The sequence below is a fragment of the Littorina saxatilis genome, linkage group LG6 (genome assembly GCF_037325665.1).
Source record: "Littorina saxatilis isolate snail1 linkage group LG6, US_GU_Lsax_2.0, whole genome shotgun sequence".
NCBI classification, from domain to species: domain Eukaryota; kingdom Metazoa; phylum Mollusca; class Gastropoda; order Littorinimorpha; family Littorinidae; genus Littorina; species Littorina saxatilis.
Genome location: NC_090250.1, coordinates 39,747,194 through 39,769,222, shown reverse-complemented (window position 1 = coordinate 39,769,222; position 22,029 = coordinate 39,747,194). Strand labels below are relative to the sequence as shown.

At 41.1% G+C, this 22,029-nt stretch overlaps 2 protein-coding genes across 2 annotated transcripts in view; both read right to left on the bottom strand.

Moving 5' to 3' along the window:
* The window catches only part of LOC138969196 (anoctamin-7-like), a 48,770-nt gene continuing 26,741 nt past the window's right edge, over window positions 1–22,029 (bottom strand). Inside the window, exons 12-22 of the mRNA XM_070341931.1 lie at window positions 21,476–21,565; window positions 12,824–12,979; window positions 12,063–12,099; window positions 10,191–10,300; window positions 8,781–8,923; window positions 8,054–8,297; window positions 6,215–6,344; window positions 4,194–4,327; window positions 3,689–3,769; window positions 2,204–2,283; window positions 1–468 (exon numbers count right to left, since the gene is read on the bottom strand). Of these exons, the coding sequence (XP_070198032.1) occupies window positions 3–468; window positions 2,204–2,283; window positions 3,689–3,769; window positions 4,194–4,327; window positions 6,215–6,344; window positions 8,054–8,297; window positions 8,781–8,923; window positions 10,191–10,300; window positions 12,063–12,099; window positions 12,824–12,979; window positions 21,476–21,565 (1,671 nt within the window). The 3' untranslated portion in view covers window positions 1–2. The remainder of the gene's footprint in view (window positions 469–2,203; window positions 2,284–3,688; window positions 3,770–4,193; window positions 4,328–6,214; window positions 6,345–8,053; window positions 8,298–8,780; window positions 8,924–10,190; window positions 10,301–12,062; window positions 12,100–12,823; window positions 12,980–21,475; window positions 21,566–22,029) is intronic.
* LOC138969198 (uncharacterized) lies at window positions 15,535–19,536 on the bottom strand. The gene is made up of 4 exons (XM_070341932.1): window positions 19,362–19,536; window positions 18,955–19,051; window positions 17,710–17,884; window positions 15,535–16,176 (listed from the first exon to the last, which is right to left on the bottom strand). The coding sequence occupies exons 2-4, from the start codon at window positions 19,039–19,041 to the stop codon at window positions 16,121–16,123; spliced, it is 318 nt and encodes a 105-aa protein (XP_070198033.1). The 5' UTR covers window positions 19,042–19,051; window positions 19,362–19,536; the 3' UTR covers window positions 15,535–16,120.

The window sequence follows — 22,029 nt, the reverse complement described above, 5'->3', positions numbered from 1 at the left end:
GATCAGCAAAAGCTAGAGCCCCCAAGCCAAGCAGCAATAATGTAGGGTGCTATAGAAGCGTCAAAGAAGCAAAAGTGCCAAAAAATGTGCACAACACACCTGGAACTAGAGAGGTTTGTGTTGGAGGGCTGTTTAGCCACAGCCGTCCTAGACTGCCCCAAAAGTTGGGTGTTGGAGCTGTCGCTATCAGACTTGTGCCCACAATACCACAGCTCGCTGGTGGGCGTCAGACGTTTCCGTCTCTCATCTTCTGACAAATCAACATACCCTCCATAGCTAGCGTCAAGGTCGTCAGATCTCATGTCCGTCTTTGTCGAACCTTCCCGCTGTTTGCTGGTATTTTTGAGCCCGTACTTTTTTTGCGCTTCCTTCGTCAAGTCTTTCTTCGAAGGGGATGTGGGGTGTCTGGCTGACGGTGTACGACTCCGTGATAAGTCACCTCCATCGTGTTCAGTCCCATTCTCAGCGCTGGTTACAACAAAATGTTAAACAAAATAAGTATACATATAGTGGCAGTGTCAGTGGAAACGAGTACTCTGTTGGTAAAAAGTGCCCCAAGGATGTTGTGTTGCAAAATAACCAAGTAAGACTGCAGGTTTGTTGTGTGTAGACTTTGCTGGTGTAACACCTTGCGAGGGGAAAGATGCACAAAATAGCATGTCAAATGAGCATGAAACAAACATAAACAATGGTATAAACAGCAATATTAAACAATGTTTACAATTGACAGATAAGTACGTAGTACTAAAACAGGATGAACTGAAGGACACAATGTGTTTATTGGAAGATGAGAATATACAAAGCCTAAGTATTAGTGCACAAATGGTGAGTGAAGCAGTAGTGAATGTAGGTCAAGTGGAGGAAGAGTGTGAGACTGATGTAGCTGTGTGTATGTCAGAAAGGTGATTTATCATTAACATCATCAATATTTAAGACCAGGGAAAGGGGAAGGCAGCAAGGTTGAGGAGATGAGCACCGCCCTCATAAAGCAAGAAAGCTGCACAAACACACAGAGCTATTTGCCAGGCAATTACTACGTCCAGAACCGACAGTGGCAGTAGCATCCACAGGGTCAATCAAACGCAAGTGACCATAACTCATGCACAATGCAGTTGAAATGCATGCAACCAAACAAACAAATCTTCGATACAAAGGTATAGCTCATGCACACACTACTGGTAGACTTACTACCCTTGCTTGATTTGCAGCTACTGTGACTAGACTGCCTTCTCCATCTATATCTCTGAAAATGCGCAAAGGAAATAAGAGTCTAACCTGTCAATAACAACCATCCACAGTCGACCAAAAATGGTCAACACAGACATATAGGTGGTTGTAATGTTATAGAAAGGTGCATGAATTATATTAAAAAGAACATTGTCAGGGATACTTCGGTGTGGTCATTGCATGTGGGCAGGTAGTCATTGTTGAGAGGTGGTCGCCAGGACAGGTTTTTTTCAGTTTGTTTGTTTGCTTTACGCCCAGCCGACCACCATATGGGCCATATCAGGGCGGTGCTGCTTTGACATATAACGTGCGCCACACACAAGACAGAAGTCGCAGCACAGGCTTCATGTCTCACCCAGTCACATTATTCTGACACCGGACCAACCAGTCCTAGCACTAACCCCATAATGCCAGATGCCAGGCGGAGCAGCCACTAGATTGCCAATTTTAAAGTCTTAGGTATGACCCGGCCGGGGTTCAAACCCACAACCTCCCGATCACGGGGCGGACGCCTTACCATTAGGCCCACCGTGCCGGTCACCAGGACAGGTTAAACTGTACCTGTATCTATCTACACTGTCTTCATTGAGCCTGAAAATGCAACAAATGAAGGTCTGCTTGGGATTGACGATTAACATTGCTTATAGAGATAATACACATGATGACAAGAAAACAGAAAGAGAAGAAAAGGAATAACTGAGACAAAAGAAAGGGAAGAACAAACCATAACACACACACAGGAGGAGAAATGGTGTGTGCATGCATGTGTGTGTGTGTGTCTGTGTGTGTCTGTTTATTTCTGTGTGCTTGTGTGGGCGCGTGCATGTCAGGAGGACACACCTCAAGTCTGAGGGTGAAAATGAATGAGCTGTGCTGATAGGAACAAGGGAGATAACCACAACAGAGCTATAATGACAAGGGGAATTACTTTGTCCCTCAACACACAATGAAAGCTAGTGTTAACTCGGTAACTTACATAAGGTCCACAGGAAACAGATGAGCATAGTCCATGTCCTTTGTTGGTTCCTCCATCTTTTTCTGAATCTGGTACTGCTCCTGTTTAACCATAACACATAGTATATGTTTATTTGTAACATACAGGCATGAGAATTGATTTAAAGAAAAATCTCTAAAAACTAGAAGGGTCTGGAATTTTTCTGAAATCTAGATTAAAATGTGTGCAGTCTGGCGCATTCTGGGAGTATGTTTCATAAATTTTACACAGCAAAAAAAATGATCAAATTTAAGACATGGTTTGTATTGCCAGTAACCAACGATCATTTTAATCCTTTAACTGAGTTAATATTATTTGAACACTGACTAACTCTTAGTTTGTAATTGTGACTAACGCGGGCGAAATCACCCTAAAAGAAGGGACGGTTTTATGGAGGACATTGGTCATACTACTACTAGGCAGATTGTCATTTTCGATTTTTGTTCCTCGATTTTTTTGTCTCTCGAATATTTTTTTTCTCGGAAGAAGAAATTTTGTTTCTCTGAAATGTGTAGCTTTTCTCTGAAATCTTCAGATCAGAGGAAAATTCCTACATGCCTGATATAATTATATAATATCCATAACAACAAGAAGTATAAAAACAAGGCGAAGGCTATAATACACTCCTGGGGTTTACAAGATTTTCAAGTCTGTATACACTCCGACAATAAAATGCCTTGTTACAAGTATTACGACATATGTGCTGCATGCTTTCCTTTTTAGCATTGTCAGTGTTCAGATTTTTTTAATAATATGAATTGACGCATGTGTGCGACAGCTCGGCCTGAGCTCTTCTTGGATCCGTGCTGACGAACACAATAATGCTTTTTTTTCTTTTTTTTTTCATTACTTTACTGTACTTTACTGTGAATTAATCTTCCCCTACTCACACCTGTAATTTATTCCAGCACACACCTATACTGGAATGTTTATATCCAACTGCCTGGGTCTGGGTGGCCGAGTGGTAACGCACTTGCGCTCGGAAGCGAGAGGTTGCGTGGTCAGGCCTGGAGGCCGCAATTTTCTCCCCCCTTTCCTAACCTAGGTGGTGGGTTCAAGTGCTAGTCTTTCGGATGAGACGAAAAACCGAGGTCCCTTCGTGTACACTACATTGGGGTGTGCACGTTAAAGATCCCATGATTGACAAAAGGGTCTTTCCTGGCAAAATTGTATAGGCATAGATAAAAATGTCCACCAAATACCCGTGTGACTTGGAATAAAGTGTAAAAAAATTCCATCTCACACGGCATTAAGTCTCAGGGCTTGGAAACATGAATACACGCATGCAGGAAAAAAAAAATGGGTAGCGCCGTATACTGTATGGCAGCTCGCTTTCCCCAGGGAGAAAGCAGCCCGAATTTCTCTCATGGACCCTCATGGACTATATAAAATCTTATCCTTATCCTTATCCTCCTGATTTCTTGTGTACTTATAGCCACTGGTGCACTCTGTATTATCGTTACGTACCCTTCTGATTGAAAGCTGGACGTGAGCGGGAGTGTCAGGTATCATGTAGGACACGATATACTTCAAGGCAAACACGATATGCTGAAACACATAAATATACTGTCATTTTAGTTCAATTTAACCCAACAATATAGCTGCATCAGGTGGGTTTTTTTAAATAACAGATTCATTTATTATGTTTTCAAAGAACAAAGAATTAAGGTCTCTCCATGAAATGTTACAATGCTTCTCTGTTTTTTAACTCTGCCAAGCGCTAGCTTGCCTTTTCAAAAACTTTTCAAAAACTTGATATTTGTTTCAGATTGTTCTCAGTTCTTGGTCTTATTTTCAAATTAAGTCAAAGGTAAATTTTCTTAATGCTTCATTTGTTTCAAAATCTCAAAAAAACACAAACAAAAACAGACCTCCGCTACTCGGCACTCTTAGAGATTAATTTGAACAAGACAAAGAACTTAGTGGATAATTTTTGACAAAGAAATCAACCAATTTCTCCCCACCTGCCTACCTCAAAGGCGATAACGATGATGAGTTTGCCGGTGGTGCTGTACGAGGCCCCCCAGGTGGACGTGAAAGCGAGAAGAAAAGCATTGGACACCACGCCCGCAAAATTCACAAACAGCAGAATCTGATACCACATGCCTGTCAATAAACAAAAGGTTGATACAGTGGAACCCCCCTTTTAAGACCCCCCATTTTAAGACTCCCTCCTTTTTAAGACCTATTCTTCTCAGATTTTTGGAAGTCTTAACCCTTACACTGGTGCAATTCTGTAACACATGTTACATAGCCACTGGTGCAATTCTGTAACACATGTTACATAGCCACTGGTGAATTAACAGAGAGAAAAATAAAGAAAAACGGTCATATAGGTTTTCGCATCCATGGGAGGTAATCGGAACCGACCAAACAGACTGAGCCAGTAGCGCGACATATGTCGTGACAACCAGGTGACAGTATACGTAAAGTAGCGCGACATATGTCGCGACAACCAGCCTAAGGGTTAAGTGGGAGGTTGCAACAAAAAAAAGTCACTGTGTTTACATAATTATGACATTGCGAAACATTTATAATAGCAACCAGCAGAATCTTGTTCAATAACCATATATAAACCTGCAAACACACAAGTGACTAACGCATCTATAATTCACAACAATAAACAAACAAGTCGCGTAAGGCGAAATTACAACATTTAGTCAAGCTGTCAAACTAACAGAATGAAACTGAACTCACTGCATTTTTACAGCAAAAGCGTATACTCGTAGCATCGTCAGTCCACCGCTCGATGCACAGGCAGTGAAATTGACAAGAAGAGCGGGGTAGTAGTTGCGCTGAGAAGGATAGCTAGCACGCTTTTCTTTATCTCTATTCTTTTTAACTTTCTGAGCGTGTTTTTAATCCAAAAATATCACATCTATATGTTTTTGGAATCAGGAACCCACAAGGAATAAGATGAAATTGTTTTTAAATCGATTTCAGAAATTTTATTTTAATAATAATTTTTATATTTTTAATTTTCAGAGCTTGTTTTTAATCCGAATATAACATATTTATATGTTTTTGGAATCAGAAAATGATGAAGAATAAGATAAACGTAATTTTGGATCGTTTTAAAAACAATTTTTTTTTTTACAATTTTCAGATTTTTAATGACCAAAGTCATTAATTAATTTTTAAGCCACCAAGCTGAAATGCAATACCGAAGTCCGGCCTTCGTCGAAGATTGCTGGGCCAAAATTTCAATCAATTTGATTGAAAAATGAGGGTGTGACAGTGCCGCCTCAACTTTTACAAAAAGCCGGATATGACGTCATCAAAGGTATTTATCGAAAAAAAGAAAAAACCGCCGGGGATATCATTCTCAGGAACTCTCATGTCAAATTTCATAAAGATCAGTCCAGTAGTTTGGTCTGAATCGCTCTACACACACACACACAGACACAGACACACACACACACATACACCACAACCCTCCTCTCGATTCCCCCCTCTACATTAAAACATTTAGTCAAAACTTGACTAAATGTAAAAAGGCAATATACTGTCAAACATTTACAAAGAAACTTGATTTTTTTTAAATAGCTTGAATCAATCCAGGTGTAAAGTCTGAGCCATTATTTCCCCCCAGTTTTACAAATTGTCCCCAAAACTCATAATATAGATAACATTATATCTAGGTAATTTCTTCTTCTTCTTTTCCATGTGTAAATGGTCTTGTGCTGCGCTTGTGTGTTCTTACATTAAGGTAGAAAGGCACTAGCTGTTGTGACATAATTTTACCTGGGAGATGGTTAAAATCTCAACCCTTAAACCCACCAGTAGCAGGCCGTGGAAATCAAACCCCATTCACATAAAAACCCACTTGTGCAAAAACATGAGTGACGGTCGGAGTTTCAGCCCACAAACGAAGAAGAAGAAGAATTTAAGATGAAGAACCCCAATGCTTCCACGTGGAAGGACAATGTCTTATTAATTAGCACTAGGCTTTTCTTGTTGACAAAACAGTTTTACAATGTTATTAACACTGACCAATGTCCTGTGCTACGTGTGCGATGGGTCGGCGGTACCACCACAGCAGTCGCTTGGCATCCACCCGCAGGTCGAACATGTTGGTCAGCAGGGCCAGCAGGGGGGCAAGAGGGAATGATGTGGCGAACAGCTGCAACACACACACAGCCCATGTCATTATGGTGATAAACAATTAGTGAAACCAAAATAATGTAAGTACATGTGAGGGCCCTCTGCTGAGTGGACACCTATCACGAAAGGAACCCCTCTGGAATCCTTTTGTCTATTATCTTGACCAAAATATACATGGACTCTTATAACAGGTCCCAAGGGTATTCTTTCATCGCAGGTTACACTGTATTGCCATTCTGGCAAACAACTGCAAACACACACACACACACACATACTCATGCGCACACACACACAGACACACACACACACAAACACAAACACAAACACAAACACATGCATGCTGTAACACACATATATATATATATATAGGGTAAAGGTATCTAATTCCGACCGATTTTTGGGGTACCTAAATCCGACCGATTTTCCCAGTCACATCAAAGACGATGTGCGCACGTCACCACAACAGAAGGAATGCCATTCATACTCGGGCCAGTCATGAACAGGTTGATGACGCGACTTTACGGACCAATCGTTTTGTCACAAGAGTTGATTTGCGTCATTGGCTCCGCGGCGCGAAAATTTGCCTTGTGTCGTCTGCTTCGCCAGATCCCCCGCATAGCGAAACTTCAACTTTGTAGCGAAAAAGTACGTCATACGTTTCTTACAAAAAGGTCACAGAACTTGATGAACAGAGTTCTGTTTGATTGAAATGGATGTTACCAAGTTTTTTTGGAAGTGTATTTTGATAGTTCGGACTAAGTCTTCTGGTACTTTTTAATCGAAAAGGAGAAAATCTTATCGGTCGGATTTAGATACCCAGTTTTTGAGTGGGTATCTAAATCCGACCACCTCGCAGAGAATGCAAAACGCTGTACAAAATCCCATTAAAATCATTGATTGTTTACGTTTATGACTCTTGAAAAATCGTATGAACACGGGAAGGTATCAGATTGTGTATTTATAATGTCCAGTGAATCTTGTTTTGATAAAGTAAAAGCCGCAAGCACTCCATCCACTTCATGACAGGTGCGCGCGCTCTTGTCTTGCTAAACTGATGAATCGACACCAACATCGCAAGTGCGTGGATGGGTGCTTGTCAGTGTTTGCGAGCATGTAAGCCTCAGTAAGCGTAATAGTAATATAGTGTTTGGCTCAACAAAAGTCACGACGTTGTGTGTTTGTGTGTGTAGTGTGTTCGTTTACGTGTGTGTTAGTGTGTGTGCTCACGCTGGGTGTAAGAGAAATTTGACAGAATCGTATTTAGCCTTTATCACATGACCTTAATTCATTGTGTAGATAGATCTAGGAACAAGCAATATTTGTTGGGATGACAGAAAAAGGACAGAAGAGATTTGATATTCACAAACACCTCATCCTGGACGATCATTACTCCAACTACACGATCAAAACAAGCCGGAGAGAAACATTACGTTTACTGTCATTTAGTTCCGAGTAGATTTCGGTCGGATTTAGATACCCCCCGGTCGGATTTAGGTTCCCACACCTACCTCCAATGTTTACCGACAAACGCTTCTTTAATAACGGAAAGTAACGACACGGGCACCTATTGAAAACAAGAATTGCGTACGTAAAACGCCGGTCTTGCCAGACAAGACATATTTGCTAAACTTTACGATTTAGAGCCTTGAGTATAAAACAATAATCTCAATCGGTCGGAATTAGATACCCTTACCCTATATAAAAAAATGTTGTAACCGTTTCACTCACCATAAGAAAACCGTACTGTATGATTTTCTCTGTGTACTCATCGAGAGTGAAGTCACCCAGCTCAGGCTTGAGATGCTCGTGCTTAAGGAACTGCAGGTGCTGCGTGTGTCGCGCTCGGTTCTTCCCGTTTGCCACGGCCGCCTCAATGTCCCCATCTCCCACCTGATTGGTTGTTGAGCAGCATTGAAGTTTTCGAAGGCACTGGCAGACGTTGGGGTATTTTCGCCACATTTTCTTGATCCAGCTGTAACAGGAAAAAGAAGCTGTCATGAGAGCATTATATACATATAACTAAGAAAAGATGTTATTTGACTGTAGTTTTGTTTTTTCTCTCTTGATCCCTCCCTCCCTCCTTCCTCCCCTCCTCCTCTCCTCTCCTCCCTCCCTCCCTCCCTCCCTCTCCCCCCCCCCCTCCCTCCCTCCCTCCCTCCCTCTAGCTTTCTCTCTCTACCTCTCTCTGTCTCTGTATTAATATATTCATGTCCGTGTAAATATGTGATTAGATTAGTCCCCTCTCTGGGCGAGGGCTGGTGGTTGAAAAAAAGCTTGTTGTATTGCTTATGCCACAACCCTCGAAAAATAAAATTTGATTTGATTTGATTTGATTTGATGTCTCTTTGTAACAAGTGAACACTGCCCTCTGTGCTCAGCTTGATGGGATTAGAGACGGGGTTGATCAAGCGAACAGTTACAAGTGAACTCAATCACAGCCTCAAACTAGACTCACACAAGAATGATGTCCTTGAAGAACTTGGGGAAGGGTTTGATCAGCATGAGAATAAGGACCTGGAAGGATAGCTGCGTCATACAACTTCCCTCACAGCTGTCTGTGTACTTGGCTTTGTTGACAAAGCCCACATTGTCAAATCTCTGAAATGCACATCCAGACAAACCTCTAAAACACAAGAATTCACTAACTTCTAAAACACGTACAGGGATACAGACAAACTTCTGAAATATATACACATGCAGGAACACAATTATCATGAAACCCACAAAGTCAACTTTTCTCCTTAACTCATTCGCTGCGTGTCGGAACTGGAATTCCGACACCTGTGTTTAGCGTTGGCTGCGTGCCGGTACTTGAGTTCCGACGGATATCACGAATTTTTAACGGTGTAAACGGTCCTGCTGACCAAGGGAAACAACCCCTGAACTTCTATCTGTCTACAGTGGTACCATTCACTGTAAACAGTTCCTTCCCTTCAATTGTTGGGATTAATAAAAATTTTGTTGACGGTGTGCGACCCACGTGTTTTGACTTTTCCAAGATGGCGGATCGTTCTGCTGAGACGTAGTAACTTGAAAAGAGTGCTAGAACGTGTTATTCAGTACGGTTCTGATCTTGACCTCAGTGATGATGATAGTGGAGATGATATTTTAGATTCTGGTGACGAGTTTGTGCCAATGGACGATCATTTGGGTGATGATTCGGGCAATGCAAGTGTCGATCATGACATTGTGTATGATGAACCCATGACGTAGAAAGTTTTTTTGTTTTGCTTCAAATTGGATATTTTGCCTGGATATGAAGACAACAAAAGGTATGTACTTTCAAATGTTTCATATATTTTCTAAAAGAGTAAGTTCCAAACTTTGCAAAAACATAAGGTATGTAAGGTTATCTTGTGTTGTTGATTTTTAATAATTTTTTCAAAATGGCTCTAAATCACGCGTTGGCAGGGAACACAGGGGAAATTTAGACGCGCAGCGAAAGAGTTAAAAAAATACATGCTATACTTTAGGCAAACTTCTAAAATATACACAGGAACACAACAATATCATGAAACTCACAAAATCAACTTTTCTCCTTAAAAAATACATGCTATACTTTAGGCAAACTTCTAAAATATACACAGGAACACAACAATATCATGAAACCCACAAAATCAATCTTTTACCTTTAAAAAAACCCATGCTATACTTTCATGATTTTTACAGAGTATTAAAGATCTCTAAAATAATAGTAATGATCACAAAATGATCCATACTTGCAAGCTTTGCTCTATGAGTCTGAATTGATTCAACCTGCAGGTGTGTATGTAGCAGAATGACAGCAATATATGTTCAACATCATTTTCTATGCCAAAAACTATAACAAACACAAGCAAACAAACAAAATGCAGAAATTACACACCCCTCTGAAGAATGCGATGTAAAAACAGGAAGCATAACTGTTCACAAACTGGAAGGCAAACAACTTGAAGATCAAGGCATCGTCATAACGTGTTTGTGTTCTGTGGTTTTCTGCACAAAAACATTCATTATTATTGGTTAAATCTTTAACTAAATGCATTATACATGTGATACAACATACATACATCAAGGTTTTGCATATTCTGGTAAGGGGTTGCATTTTAATTCTATCCTTTGACAATTTAAGGTCACAATATTTAGCCAACCTCTTCCAAGAGGACTGGTGCTGGGGACTTATAACTCCTCTATATCGCTCCTGTTCTACTGTATCATGAATTCCGCTATATTTGAATGGAATGCTTGGAACTCGATAAAAAAAGAACCTCCTTTTTTTTCCGAGATCATCAAACTTGGAACATGTACATCGCGCATCAAACTTGACACCCCTTAAGCAGCATGCTAACAACCGCGATATACCGGAAGTCCACCGTATCACTTACATAAATTCCTGAGGGATTAAAATATGTCCACGATATGTTGTCACACAAAAGTTTTTATCAAGCAATTGTACAGCATTCTCATAGTTTTCCTTTTTCTTCTTCCAATTCACGAACTGGGTCCTCGAGTTCAGCGAGCGGAGTTTTGAGTATGAGCTAGCAGCATGGTTGGGAAGGGGTCTGAGGGTGGCCCAGGCTCAGTATTAAGCAAAAGATTAAAACTCTTAAAACCATATACAGGCAAATCCGGATAAGACGAAATTGAAGGGACCGAATTGTTATTGTGTCCTATCCGAAATTTCGACTTGGTCATAGTACCGTGAACTACGAAAAAAATCAAAGAGACCGCTTGAGTACCAGTCAAACAACTTGTGATAATGCATGTTTCAGCTACTAGGTACTGCCCTGCCTGCACACACAGATTTCCACTCTGTTAAACTCGGTCACTGACCGGTCACTGACCCCCGTGCAGGAAGTGTTTCCTCTCTCAGATATGACAGGGGAACCACCTCTCATGGCAAAAACTGGGTCATTGACCCCTGGGAAGAAGGTCGTGTCTGTAAACAAGGCCACCCAGCTATCACAATGCCTTTGATCTGGCCGCACACACAGAGCACGAAGTGTTTCCTCTCTCAGATATGACAGGTTAATTTTCTTTTCCGTGACTCTGCCATGATTGTGGATGAACGCAAGACTGAACAAAGACTGAATGAGAGGCAACCCACAATTTGAATTCTTCTTCTTCCGTATAGTAACCACGTGGTTCACCCGCCGTGAACATACACAAATACACACTGTGAGTACCACTCGCCTCTCCTTACTCCTTGCCCCCTCCTAACTTCACTTCATACTTTATTGCGTGCCGACTGACCAGTCCGTGTGGTGTCCGTGTAGAGAATAAGGGAATAAGGTTACACAATGCGCTAGTGTGAGACGCCAAGTTTCGTGTTTCGAGTTGCTGTAGTAAATATAGAGTAAACTTTGTCTTTGGGACTGACTTTCTGTTGTGTGCTATCCGTCTTTCGACTTACGTAAGAGAAATCCCATTTCGAGCTGAGGGTACTTTGTACACATAGATAAAGAGGGATAATTCCGGACCAGAATTTCTTTGTGTGCTAAGCGAATTTTTGACTTAACCGTTTGTGAGTTAGCTGGATTTGCCTGTACACAGTTCTGTGAAAAGCAGTGTTTGAGGAGGATGGACAGCTGGCACTCCCACCAAGGTTGGCCTGGAAACACTCTAGCCAAAGAGCTGCAGAGAGCCGTATTGGTGCATGGGAAGAAGGTGTTACAAATGGAGTGGGGTGTCATTCTCTCTTGAAACATTATCTGGGAGCCTCTAGATTACATACATGGAATAAAATGTCCGGACTTACCCCACTCTGTAAGCCACCTTGCAAGTACATTGTAGAACTGTGTGACAGAGGCAAAAATAAAGAAAATTAACATGCTGTAAAAAATGTCCACATGAAGCTAATTCTGGATAACTAAGGACTGTTTGATTTCACTGCATGCGTAATAATGTTTCGTGGCTTCATCTGAGTGATTAATCATGCATGCTCAAATTGATTCAGTTCTGAGACTGTCATTTGCTTTCAGAGATGGAAACATGCAGAACAGCATGTAGAGAAAGGGTAAAATGGGGCAGATGATCATGATATCTGTGTGATTGTCCTGCTTGTGCATAAGAACCACTGTCATGATTAATGTATCATTATAAAATGACTTATAGCTAAACAGTGTAGTTAGGCGATGAAAGATAGGCGTTGAATGCAATACCTTTGTCATTTGGGTGGAGGTGTCTTGCAAATATGCAGGATAGGAGAAATTTGAAGACCAATTAGACTGTCATGTGCATAACCTTTATTGTTTGTGTCTGCGGAAGGTTCTTTGAAGACAGTAGAACCCCCAGACCCCCCCCCCCCCCCTGTTAAGACCTCCTAAAATCTGAGTAAATCAGGTCTTAAAAAGGAGGTAGTCTTAAAATGGGGGTAAATTTACAGATATTATGAGCAGAAGATCTGAAAAATCAAGGTCTTAAAAAGGGGGAAGCCTTAAATTGGGGGGTCGAAAAGGGAGGTTCCACTGTATAACGGACATAACAAGAAAAGACACAATGACTGGGGTCTGGACATACCCTGGACAGCAGCAGAATGGAGACAGCATTGAGTACTGATGACAAGACGGTGGTCAACATGAGACACTCTGCTGCTGGGATGTTAGGACAATAGTCAATGTCCATAATGACGCGGTATGTGATGATCGCCACTACGCTGATCAACACCATTGCTATCTGAAAGCAGAGACAAGTTCATGCACTACAATGAGACGCGTCTCTCATATTTGTAATTCAAAGTATCATCGCCACTACGCTGATCAACAACATTGATACAGTTTGTTTGTTTGCTTAACGCCCAGCCGACCACGAAGGGCCATATCAGGGCGGTGCTGCTTTGACATTTAACGTGCGCCACACACAAGACAGAAGTCGCAGCACAGGCTTCATGTCTCACCCAGTCACATTATTCTGACACCGGACCAACCAGTCCTAGCACTAACCCCATAATGCCAGACGCCAGGCGGAGCAGCCACTAGATTGCCAATTTTAAAGTCTTAGATATGACCCGGCCGGGGTTCGAACCCACGACCTCCCGATCACAGGGCGGACGCCTTACCACTAGGCCAACCGTGCCGGTTCATTAGGGAGATTAAGTGTACAGTGCCAGTGGTAGTCGTAGTGGTTAACTTAAGGAAAATCTATGTATCATTACGCGTTCCGCTTACGGTAACGAAACCGACAACGACGTCTCGGCGAGTGCGTTTAGTTTCACTTTCGTTAACGTAATGGTAGGGAAGACAACTGATGCATAATTCTAAAGAGTACCGTCCCATGTCTTGACTCTTCATTTGGAAAAAGAAGAAAAGTCTTACCCGTAGCAGACGACGCAGCAGAGACGACACAAAGAAAACCAACAACCACAGAACCGGTAAGTGCAATGTTGTTTGTATTGATACATCGTAATGTTTCTTATATATACCGTAAAGTACCTTGTAAGCGCCCACCCCCCCCCCCCCCCCCCCCCTGTGCACCAATTCCGACCCAAAGTAGGGGGTGGGCGCTTACCGTCTAGGTACTACACCCTATGCACGAGCAATTTTCATTGAGAAATGTGATCTTTTATCACTTCGTAATCATATCATCTTTCATTTTCCATCGTCAATTGTTTTTCTTGTTCGTATTGTCATTAGAAGAGCTTGGGGAGACAAATGTCGTCGCATCCTTTTCTTGTCTGCAGAGGTGCCGCTGTCGGCCGCAGGCTGTGTCTCCGTTTCCCTTGAACAAGGGGTACGTCTTCTGGATATGGGCAGCAGTCTATTTTACTTGGCCAAAGACTGTTTTCGGCACAGAGAGAGAGAGAGAGAGAGAGAGAGAGAGAGAGAGAGAGAGAGAGAGAGAGAGAGAGAGAGAGAGAGAGAGAGATAGAGAGAGAGAGAGAGTCTGTGTGTTTCCATTGGCGTTATTATCCAAATAGTCAAGAGGTGTACGATTTGATTCGCGGCATCTTGTAATCATGGACTTGCAGGCGTTTAGATCCAAGGCGTGCAGACACACGTGGGTTTGCAAGAAAGGGAAATCATTCACAAAACTAGCAGATCAAGTGCGGAATTTTTATTTCGCCTGATTTCAATGGTGTAAAGTGGGGGGTGGGCGCTTACAAGGTACTATACCCTATGCACGGTTTTGGACTAAAAGTGGGGGGTGGGCGCTTACTCGATACTGGGCGCTTACAAGGTACTTTACCGTATATAGGCCAAGATAATACGGGAAGCAGCCCTGGGCAATCTGCAAAAGGCCCAGCCTTCCGGCAGTGGTGAAGGCAAGTCTCTCATTGACATAGTCTCTGCATATCCAGGCCAAAACTAAAGATAGTTGCAGCAGAGTTCCCACAACAAACAAGCATAAATGAAACATAGAATTAATGGTTGGACATAGTTGTACTCCCAACTGTATTTTGTTTTTGTTTTTTTGTTACTCTGTTGTGTGTTATATTTTGATTCAGTAAAAATGTCGATTGCTAAGTTCACTTTTGTTTTCAAATCTTGTTCAAATTTTGTGTGTGAGTTTGTGTGATTAGAGATGAATTATTCAAAAAACGCAAGGAAAACAAGGTTGGCATTATCCTCCTACATTCAGTAATATTAGGCATGTATGAAGTCTAAAGTTCCGCAACATCTACAGTTTCATATATTTTAATTAAGCACAAGGTCACACGGAAAACCCATTCTTCTTTTTTATGCCAATGGTGACAAGACAACAAGCGACCCTAAACTACCTGTTAGCCGGCCGCACTGCTTGACCTCAGTACCAGAGCGACCGCAAGCAAAGCCCGACTTGATATGGTGATCTTTGATTACTTTTCCTTCACTTATCCAAACATTATTCTCTTCCTGAATTTTTATAAGCCAGACTCCATGGCAAACACCTAGCAATGACCAGGATCAGAAATACATCTCACTTTATACACTTAAGCCAAGTCTGAGTAGTCTGTTATTCTTCTTTCTTGATTGATTGCCTCCCTTTTACCATAAAATTCTCTGATTTCCAAATCTGAGATGCATGCATCAGTTTTAGTGTTATGTCTGCAATAAATTTAGTTTCTGTACATTTATCATTAATCATAATTATTCCAATAAATTGACTTGCACTAAAGCTAAGTTAGAGAGACAATTTACTGACAACAATTAAATCAGATCTAGAGTGAGTTGTTTCAACATAAAAACAAGCATTATAATTGTACAATCACATAGACATGTATACACACTTTGGACTGAACTCTCACTCTGTAATACAATTTCAAACGTTGAATTTAATTACTATTTCTTCAAGCTTTGCCATGCAAAGGGCAATATTTTAACAAATCTCAAATGTATGTTCTGTTACTCAAAATAATCCCTTTAACTTCAAGTAATATTAATTATAAATTATTTATAACACCTTATACGCACATATATGTAGATAACCAATTCTAACTTCATATGACTATAATTTGATTTTCCATTTGTTTCACTTCCAAAGTCAAATAATCATACAGCAAATAGTACACAAACTCATTTCAATTCATGGACAGATCCAGTTATTAATATGTGGTTATTTAGGAATGTAATGGCACTAGAACTGCCTAAATGGCAGGTAAAAATAGTTATACACGTTAAAAATACACTCAAGCAAAATATGTGAGTGTACGTGGGAGTTTCAGCCCATGAATGTAGAAGAAGAAGATTGGATCTTTTGTAAGGACGGGTCCTGAGGCAAATCCACACAGCCCAAATATTTGACAGTTCAGTGTCTTTGAAAAAGTTATGGTAGAAGAACAAGATTTTCAGTGAAGAGTGGAGAGTCCCATGTGACTGCCTGGCTGGTGATGATGGTTGTTTAGTGGCCGCTTGGTACCGAGGTATGAGCAGACAAGAAGACCCTCTGCCTGCAAACTACAAATTACAACACAGCAGTACCCATGTCAGAGATCCATGTGCACACCTACTAATGCATAATGAAGAATAGCATGTACTAAAGTAATTTGCGAAAGCAAGTACAGCTGTACAAGCTGATGAAGCAAAGTAGCACTAGCAGTTACTTCAAGAAAGTCACTGTCCTACTTGATATGTCAAAAGCCGGTATATACCACACAAACAAATTATGTTCAGTGTCAGTATGAGTGACCATCAGATATGTATTTATACACAAGTGACAAGAGCATACAATTTTACAAATGATCAATAAATGGAGGTCAGCTGGGTTCTTACCTGGCTTTATTTTTTACGCAGGTTCACTTGATAATAGACATATGCTTGTTTGGAATCAGTAGCGAAATAAGAAACAGGCCGCAGCCAGTATGAAACGTTTAAAGCGCGCCCCAGTTGGGTGCTTCTTTTTGTGTGTGTCAATTTTACAGACGACAGAAATGTCTGAATGTGCAGCATCTATTTGGTTTAACCAAATTTAACTCAATAAAGTACCACTGAAAAAGTTGCTTTTGCATTTGACCGACTATTAGGGTTTAACGTCCTCTTAGACCAACTGGTCTATATTGGGACAGGTGTTGGTAATACGCTGAAAATATGGTGTGATACTTTGATTCGAACAAGCCCGCTGTGGCTGTCTTCTTCGACACACCAGCATTGGGTTTGTCTTGTCAAAGTATTGAAATACGATCATGATAATCAGAGATGAAAGATCATGCAAGCGTGTCTTCGTGTTTTCCAAGCCCTGAGACTTTTGCTGTGAACTTGGGATCTTTTTCGGGGGTGTTCGGACACCAAAGAGAGTCTGCACAAAGTTGAATCCGAGAAATAAATCTCTTACCGAACGTGGGGATCGAACCCACGCTGATAGCGACCAACTGGCTACAAAGCCAGCACGCTATCAGCCACGAAGACAAAATCAATAAAAACAATTATCATAAAAAAAGTTAAAACAAATAAGTCCTTTGCACATCAAAAGTAACTTCCCTTGAACTTGGATTCATGTAACAATGGCGGCCACTTCGTCAACTTGTAAAAAAAATATTCATTTATTTTGTTAAACTAATATGAATAAATTATCAGTATCGACGCATCTTTATTTATTCTGTTACCATATTTCAAAAATAATTTCACTCAACTCCACAGACTAAGTCAGTAAGTGGCACAACCAATTCACTATTATTTCTCTATTGTCTAAATAGAGTACTGTGTCGACCAAAGGGGCTAAAGTTAGTCAGGTACATTTTGTGATTCAAGTTCAAAATACATAGTTCAAATTTTAGATTTTAAGCAATCCCAAAATAAATTATGCCCCAACTCAACGCTCCGCTTTAATCTTTTACGAAACCTGAAATAGTAAAAACAACTCACTGAATATTCACAGTAAATGCAAACTTCACGACTTTGCGAATCAAATCATGGAGGAGGATCATTAAACTATCATTCTGACTGAAATACAACTCAACTTCACAGCAACCAGGGTAAAAAATAAATCCTCACCACTGGCCTTGGTTCCTTGATTGTTCATTCCATTAGGCGCCTGCATAGTCCTCTGCATTCCCAGAAGGGCGCACAGTCTCCGAATCTCTTCCGCGCTGAAGCGAAATAAGTCCTCACATTCGATGGCTGTGAAGTGATCAAGGGCGAACTGACCCTCATAGGCCCTTCTTTCTGGCTGTTGAAATGTAGGTTAAACTTAGTGAAATCATGGATCACTTGTACACTTTATTCAATTAATTAGCCTGAAAATTCTGCTGAAGCTACTCAAATCAATACTGGGTAACAGAGGGAAAGTTAAACTCCAACATTTTAACTCGCCAGCTGGGCGAGTAACTTCAAGAAAGTCACTAACCTGGCAGAAATTTCGCTGCCCCGATGTATACCAGTTCCCACAATTGATCTGCAGTAGCGTTAAAACCCTTTTGGTTGCATTTGACCAGAATTTTAATTGGCCAGCCAGGTGAGTTGCGAGCCTGTTTTTACTAGCCAAGCGGATTGTTTACTCGCCCCTGCATAACAAATGACCCTTACAGGTTGAACTTGAAGCATGTTGGATAAATAGTTTCAACTGTGCATCTCAAAAAGCACCAGTTGACAGTATTCTGATATAAATACTGTGTATGTTTTAGAACACAGAAGTTTTTTTGTACTGAAGTAATTTGATCCTAGAAATAATAAAACTAGAACCAAGGTGCCTTGTGCTTAAAAGTCTGATAGAACCAGTAAGTGTAACATCCTTCTTGAAAGTACATGTATTGCTATCAAATTAAAATGACACAAGAACACAAACTGACAGTGACACAGACTCTGTGACAGAGAGTGGACTTAATAATAATAGTCATGCTTTGATGAAACTAAAACTCTGACTGCAGATTTGGTCATCAGTTTCCATTTGATTTTGATTCTTGAACAGTAAATAGTTAAAACTCTATGTTTATAAACCATTAAATGTAAGTAACAAAGTCACACGGAAACCAAATCTAGGTGTAAGTGTTAGATCTACCCAATATCACTATCAGTATCACTGTTGATTCAGACAAGATCACTATAATGACTATGAAAATGAAATCTAACCAAAAAAACATTTAATTTTTTACATGAACAACATTTAAAACCTAACCATAACCAATCCAAAGTAACCTCACCGGCCATAACCAAAATATACGCCTGTTCCTGACAATTATATTTTAGCGGAACCTTTAATGCCTTTAGAAGCTAGACCTAAGCTTTGACTTGTTTGCTAACCTGATCAAGAAGTGCGAAGACAACAAAATCATCTTCTGCGTCATCCTCGTCCCACGCCGCAAGCTCAAGTTGGTCCCTGGCATCCATGAAGATCGATCTTAAAACAAAACATAAACAGCAAGAGGATTGGAACATTTGCAACTTTTCACTGCATAACTCATCTTCCAGACAGTAAGCGAAATCGAAATCGAAAAGGGTGAATCGAAAAACTGAACACAACTCAAAAGCGGCCATTTTTTGTGTGTTTGAAATGTGAAAAAGCTTGCTCTGTTCAACGCTTAAATTACAGCATCAAACCAGGATTATATCACACATTAAACTGACATTTGTACCATTAAGTGGTTTAGGAACATACTAGTTATAAATAATCCTGTAAATAAACAAGCGTTCGCTCAGTTTTTACATACCTTTTGGGGCTCGTTATTTTCGTCGATTCAACCACAGCTCGTTAGCGGATCGAAGGAAGCATCCGTAAACTTTGACCTCTAACCTTTGAACTGCGCACACATCGCTGACGTCAACACATAAAAAAGTACCGATAACCACTAGCACTACCACTGGCACTGTACACTTAATCAGTCTATTGTTACAGTGGTACCTGCCATGAAAGGACACCCTTGGGACCAGCTACACGTGTCCCTACATTGCAGGTGGCCTGTCGTGACAGGTATATTTTGGTAGAGATAATAGACAAAGGGACCCCAGAATGTGTCCTTTTGAGGGAGGTGTCCTCTCATCAGAGGGGCCCCACATGGCAGGTACCACTGTACCTGAAAGCAGAGACAAGTTCATACACTACAATGAGATGTGTCTCTCAAATTTATAATTCAAACTACGATCGCCACTACGCTGATCTTACCACCATTGCTATCTGAAAGAAGAGACAAGTTCATACGCGATAGAGTGACGCCTCTCTCACACCACTATCGCCGCCATGCTGATCGATCAACACCATTGCTTTCTGAGTTCATACACTACAGAGGGACATCTTTCACATTTGTAATTCACACTATGATCGCTGTTTCGCTGATCAACACAATTGCTTTCGAGTTCATACACTACAGAGGGATGCGTTTCTCACATTTATAATTCATACCATGATCGCCACTACGCTGATCAACACCATTGCTATCTGAAAGCAGAGACAAGTTCATACGCTACATCGATCAACATCTGACTGCTTTCTGAGTTCATACACTACAGAGGGACGCATATCTCTCACATTTATAATTCACACTATGATCGCCACTACACTGATCAACACCATTGCTATCTGAAAGCAGAGACAAGTTCATACGCTACATCGATCAACACCTGACTGCTTTCTGAGTTCATACACTACAGAGGGACGCATATCTCTCACATTTATAATTCACACTATGATCGCTACTACGCTGATCAACACCATTGCTATCTGAGTTCATACACTACAGAGGGACATCTCTCACATTTATAATTCACAACACGATCGCCACCACGCTGATCGATCAACACCATGGCATTCTGAGTTTATACACTACGGAGGGACATCTCTCACATTTATAATTCACAACACGGACGCATATCTCTCACATTTATAATTCACACTATGATCGCCACTACGCTGATCAACACCATTGCTATCTGAGTTCATACACTACGGAGGGACATCTCTCACATATATAATTCACAACACGATCGCCACCACGCTGATCGATCAACACCATTGCTTTCTGAGTTTATACACTACGGAGGGACATCTCTCACATTTATAATTCACAACACGATCGCCACCACGCTGATCGATCAACACCATTGCTTTCTGAGTTTATACACTACGGAGGGACATCTCTCACATTTATAATTCACAACACGATCGCCACCACGCTGATCGATCAACACCATTGCTTTCTGAGTTTATACACTACGGAGGGACATCTCTCACATTTATAATTCACAACACGATCGCCACCACGCTGATCGATCAACACCATTGCTTTCTGAGTTTATACACTACAGAGGGACGCATTTCTCGCATTCACACCACGATGGCTGGCAAATGCAGAGACCAGTCCCATCCTAAAGCTGATCACATCATATACTCACTCAGTAAAACATTACTCGATTGTATCAATTATTCTTCTTTGTTCATGGGCTGAAACTTAGGGACATTTACGTGTATGACCTTTTTTACCCCACCATTCAGGCAGCCATATGCCGCATTCTGGGGAAGCATGCTGGGTATTTTCGTGCTTCTGTAACCAACCGAACTCTGACATAGATTACAGGATCTTTTTCCGTGCGCACTTGGTCTTCCCGTGCTTGCGTGTACACACGAAGGGGGTTAAGTCACTAGCAGGTCTGCACATAAGTTGACCTGGAAGATCGGAAAAATCTCCACCCTTAACCCACCATGCAGGCGCGGCCGGCCGGGATTCCGCATAGGAGGGCGGCATCATATCAACTAGGCCATTACGCCCGTTGTATCAATGATCAACATGTCAGAAATGTGTGCCAAATATAAAGCATGGGATATACTCACCATCATGATAAGAACAGAGAAGGAGAAGCAGAACTTGATGAACTGTCTCTTGAAAGGGTAATACCACACGTACTCCTCTGTCACTGGGTCCTGCAAATATCAACACAATTCAGAGTTGTTCACAAGTGTTGAATGTTGACTTGCATGCACACAACTTTACCCCTTTAACCCCTTCACTGCCACAGTATAACAGCATTTTGGTATTGCTGTGTGCCAGGGCAAAATTTCGCTTTCTTCGGTAGGTTCACTAATCTGTTCACTGCTCGATCATTTATTGAGATATCTCTTAGATCTTTGGCATGTGTTTTGCTTATACCCTTGGCTATTATAGGATGACATGATCGTTGGACTTTGTTTGTGATTGTTATGGTAAAAATTGATATTATGACCATTTTTGTCAAAAATTACAGTTTCCGGACTTACACACATTGCAGCATGTAAAACCACACAAAACACTGCTAAAACTGGTGTCAAACATCAGGTACTCACATTACAGCCCATAAAAGTATTCTTCTGTGTGGTAATCCATAAATCACTTCTTGTAGAGCTTCCAG

Bases quoted from the DNA above. Each gene is read 5' to 3' on its own strand.
- LOC138969198 (XM_070341932.1), bottom strand. From the start codon at position 19,041: ATGGATGCCAGGGACCAACTTGAGCTTGCGGCGTGGGACGAGGATGAC. The intron at 17,885-18,954 runs GTTAGCAAACAA...ACATTTCAACAG, and splicing joins TCTTCGCACTTCTTGATCAG to CCAGAAAGAAGGGCCTATGA. The intron at 16,177-17,709 runs GTGAGGATTTAT...TGTAATTTGTAG, and splicing joins TCAAGGAACCAAGGCCAGTG to TTTGCAGGCAGAGGGTCTTC.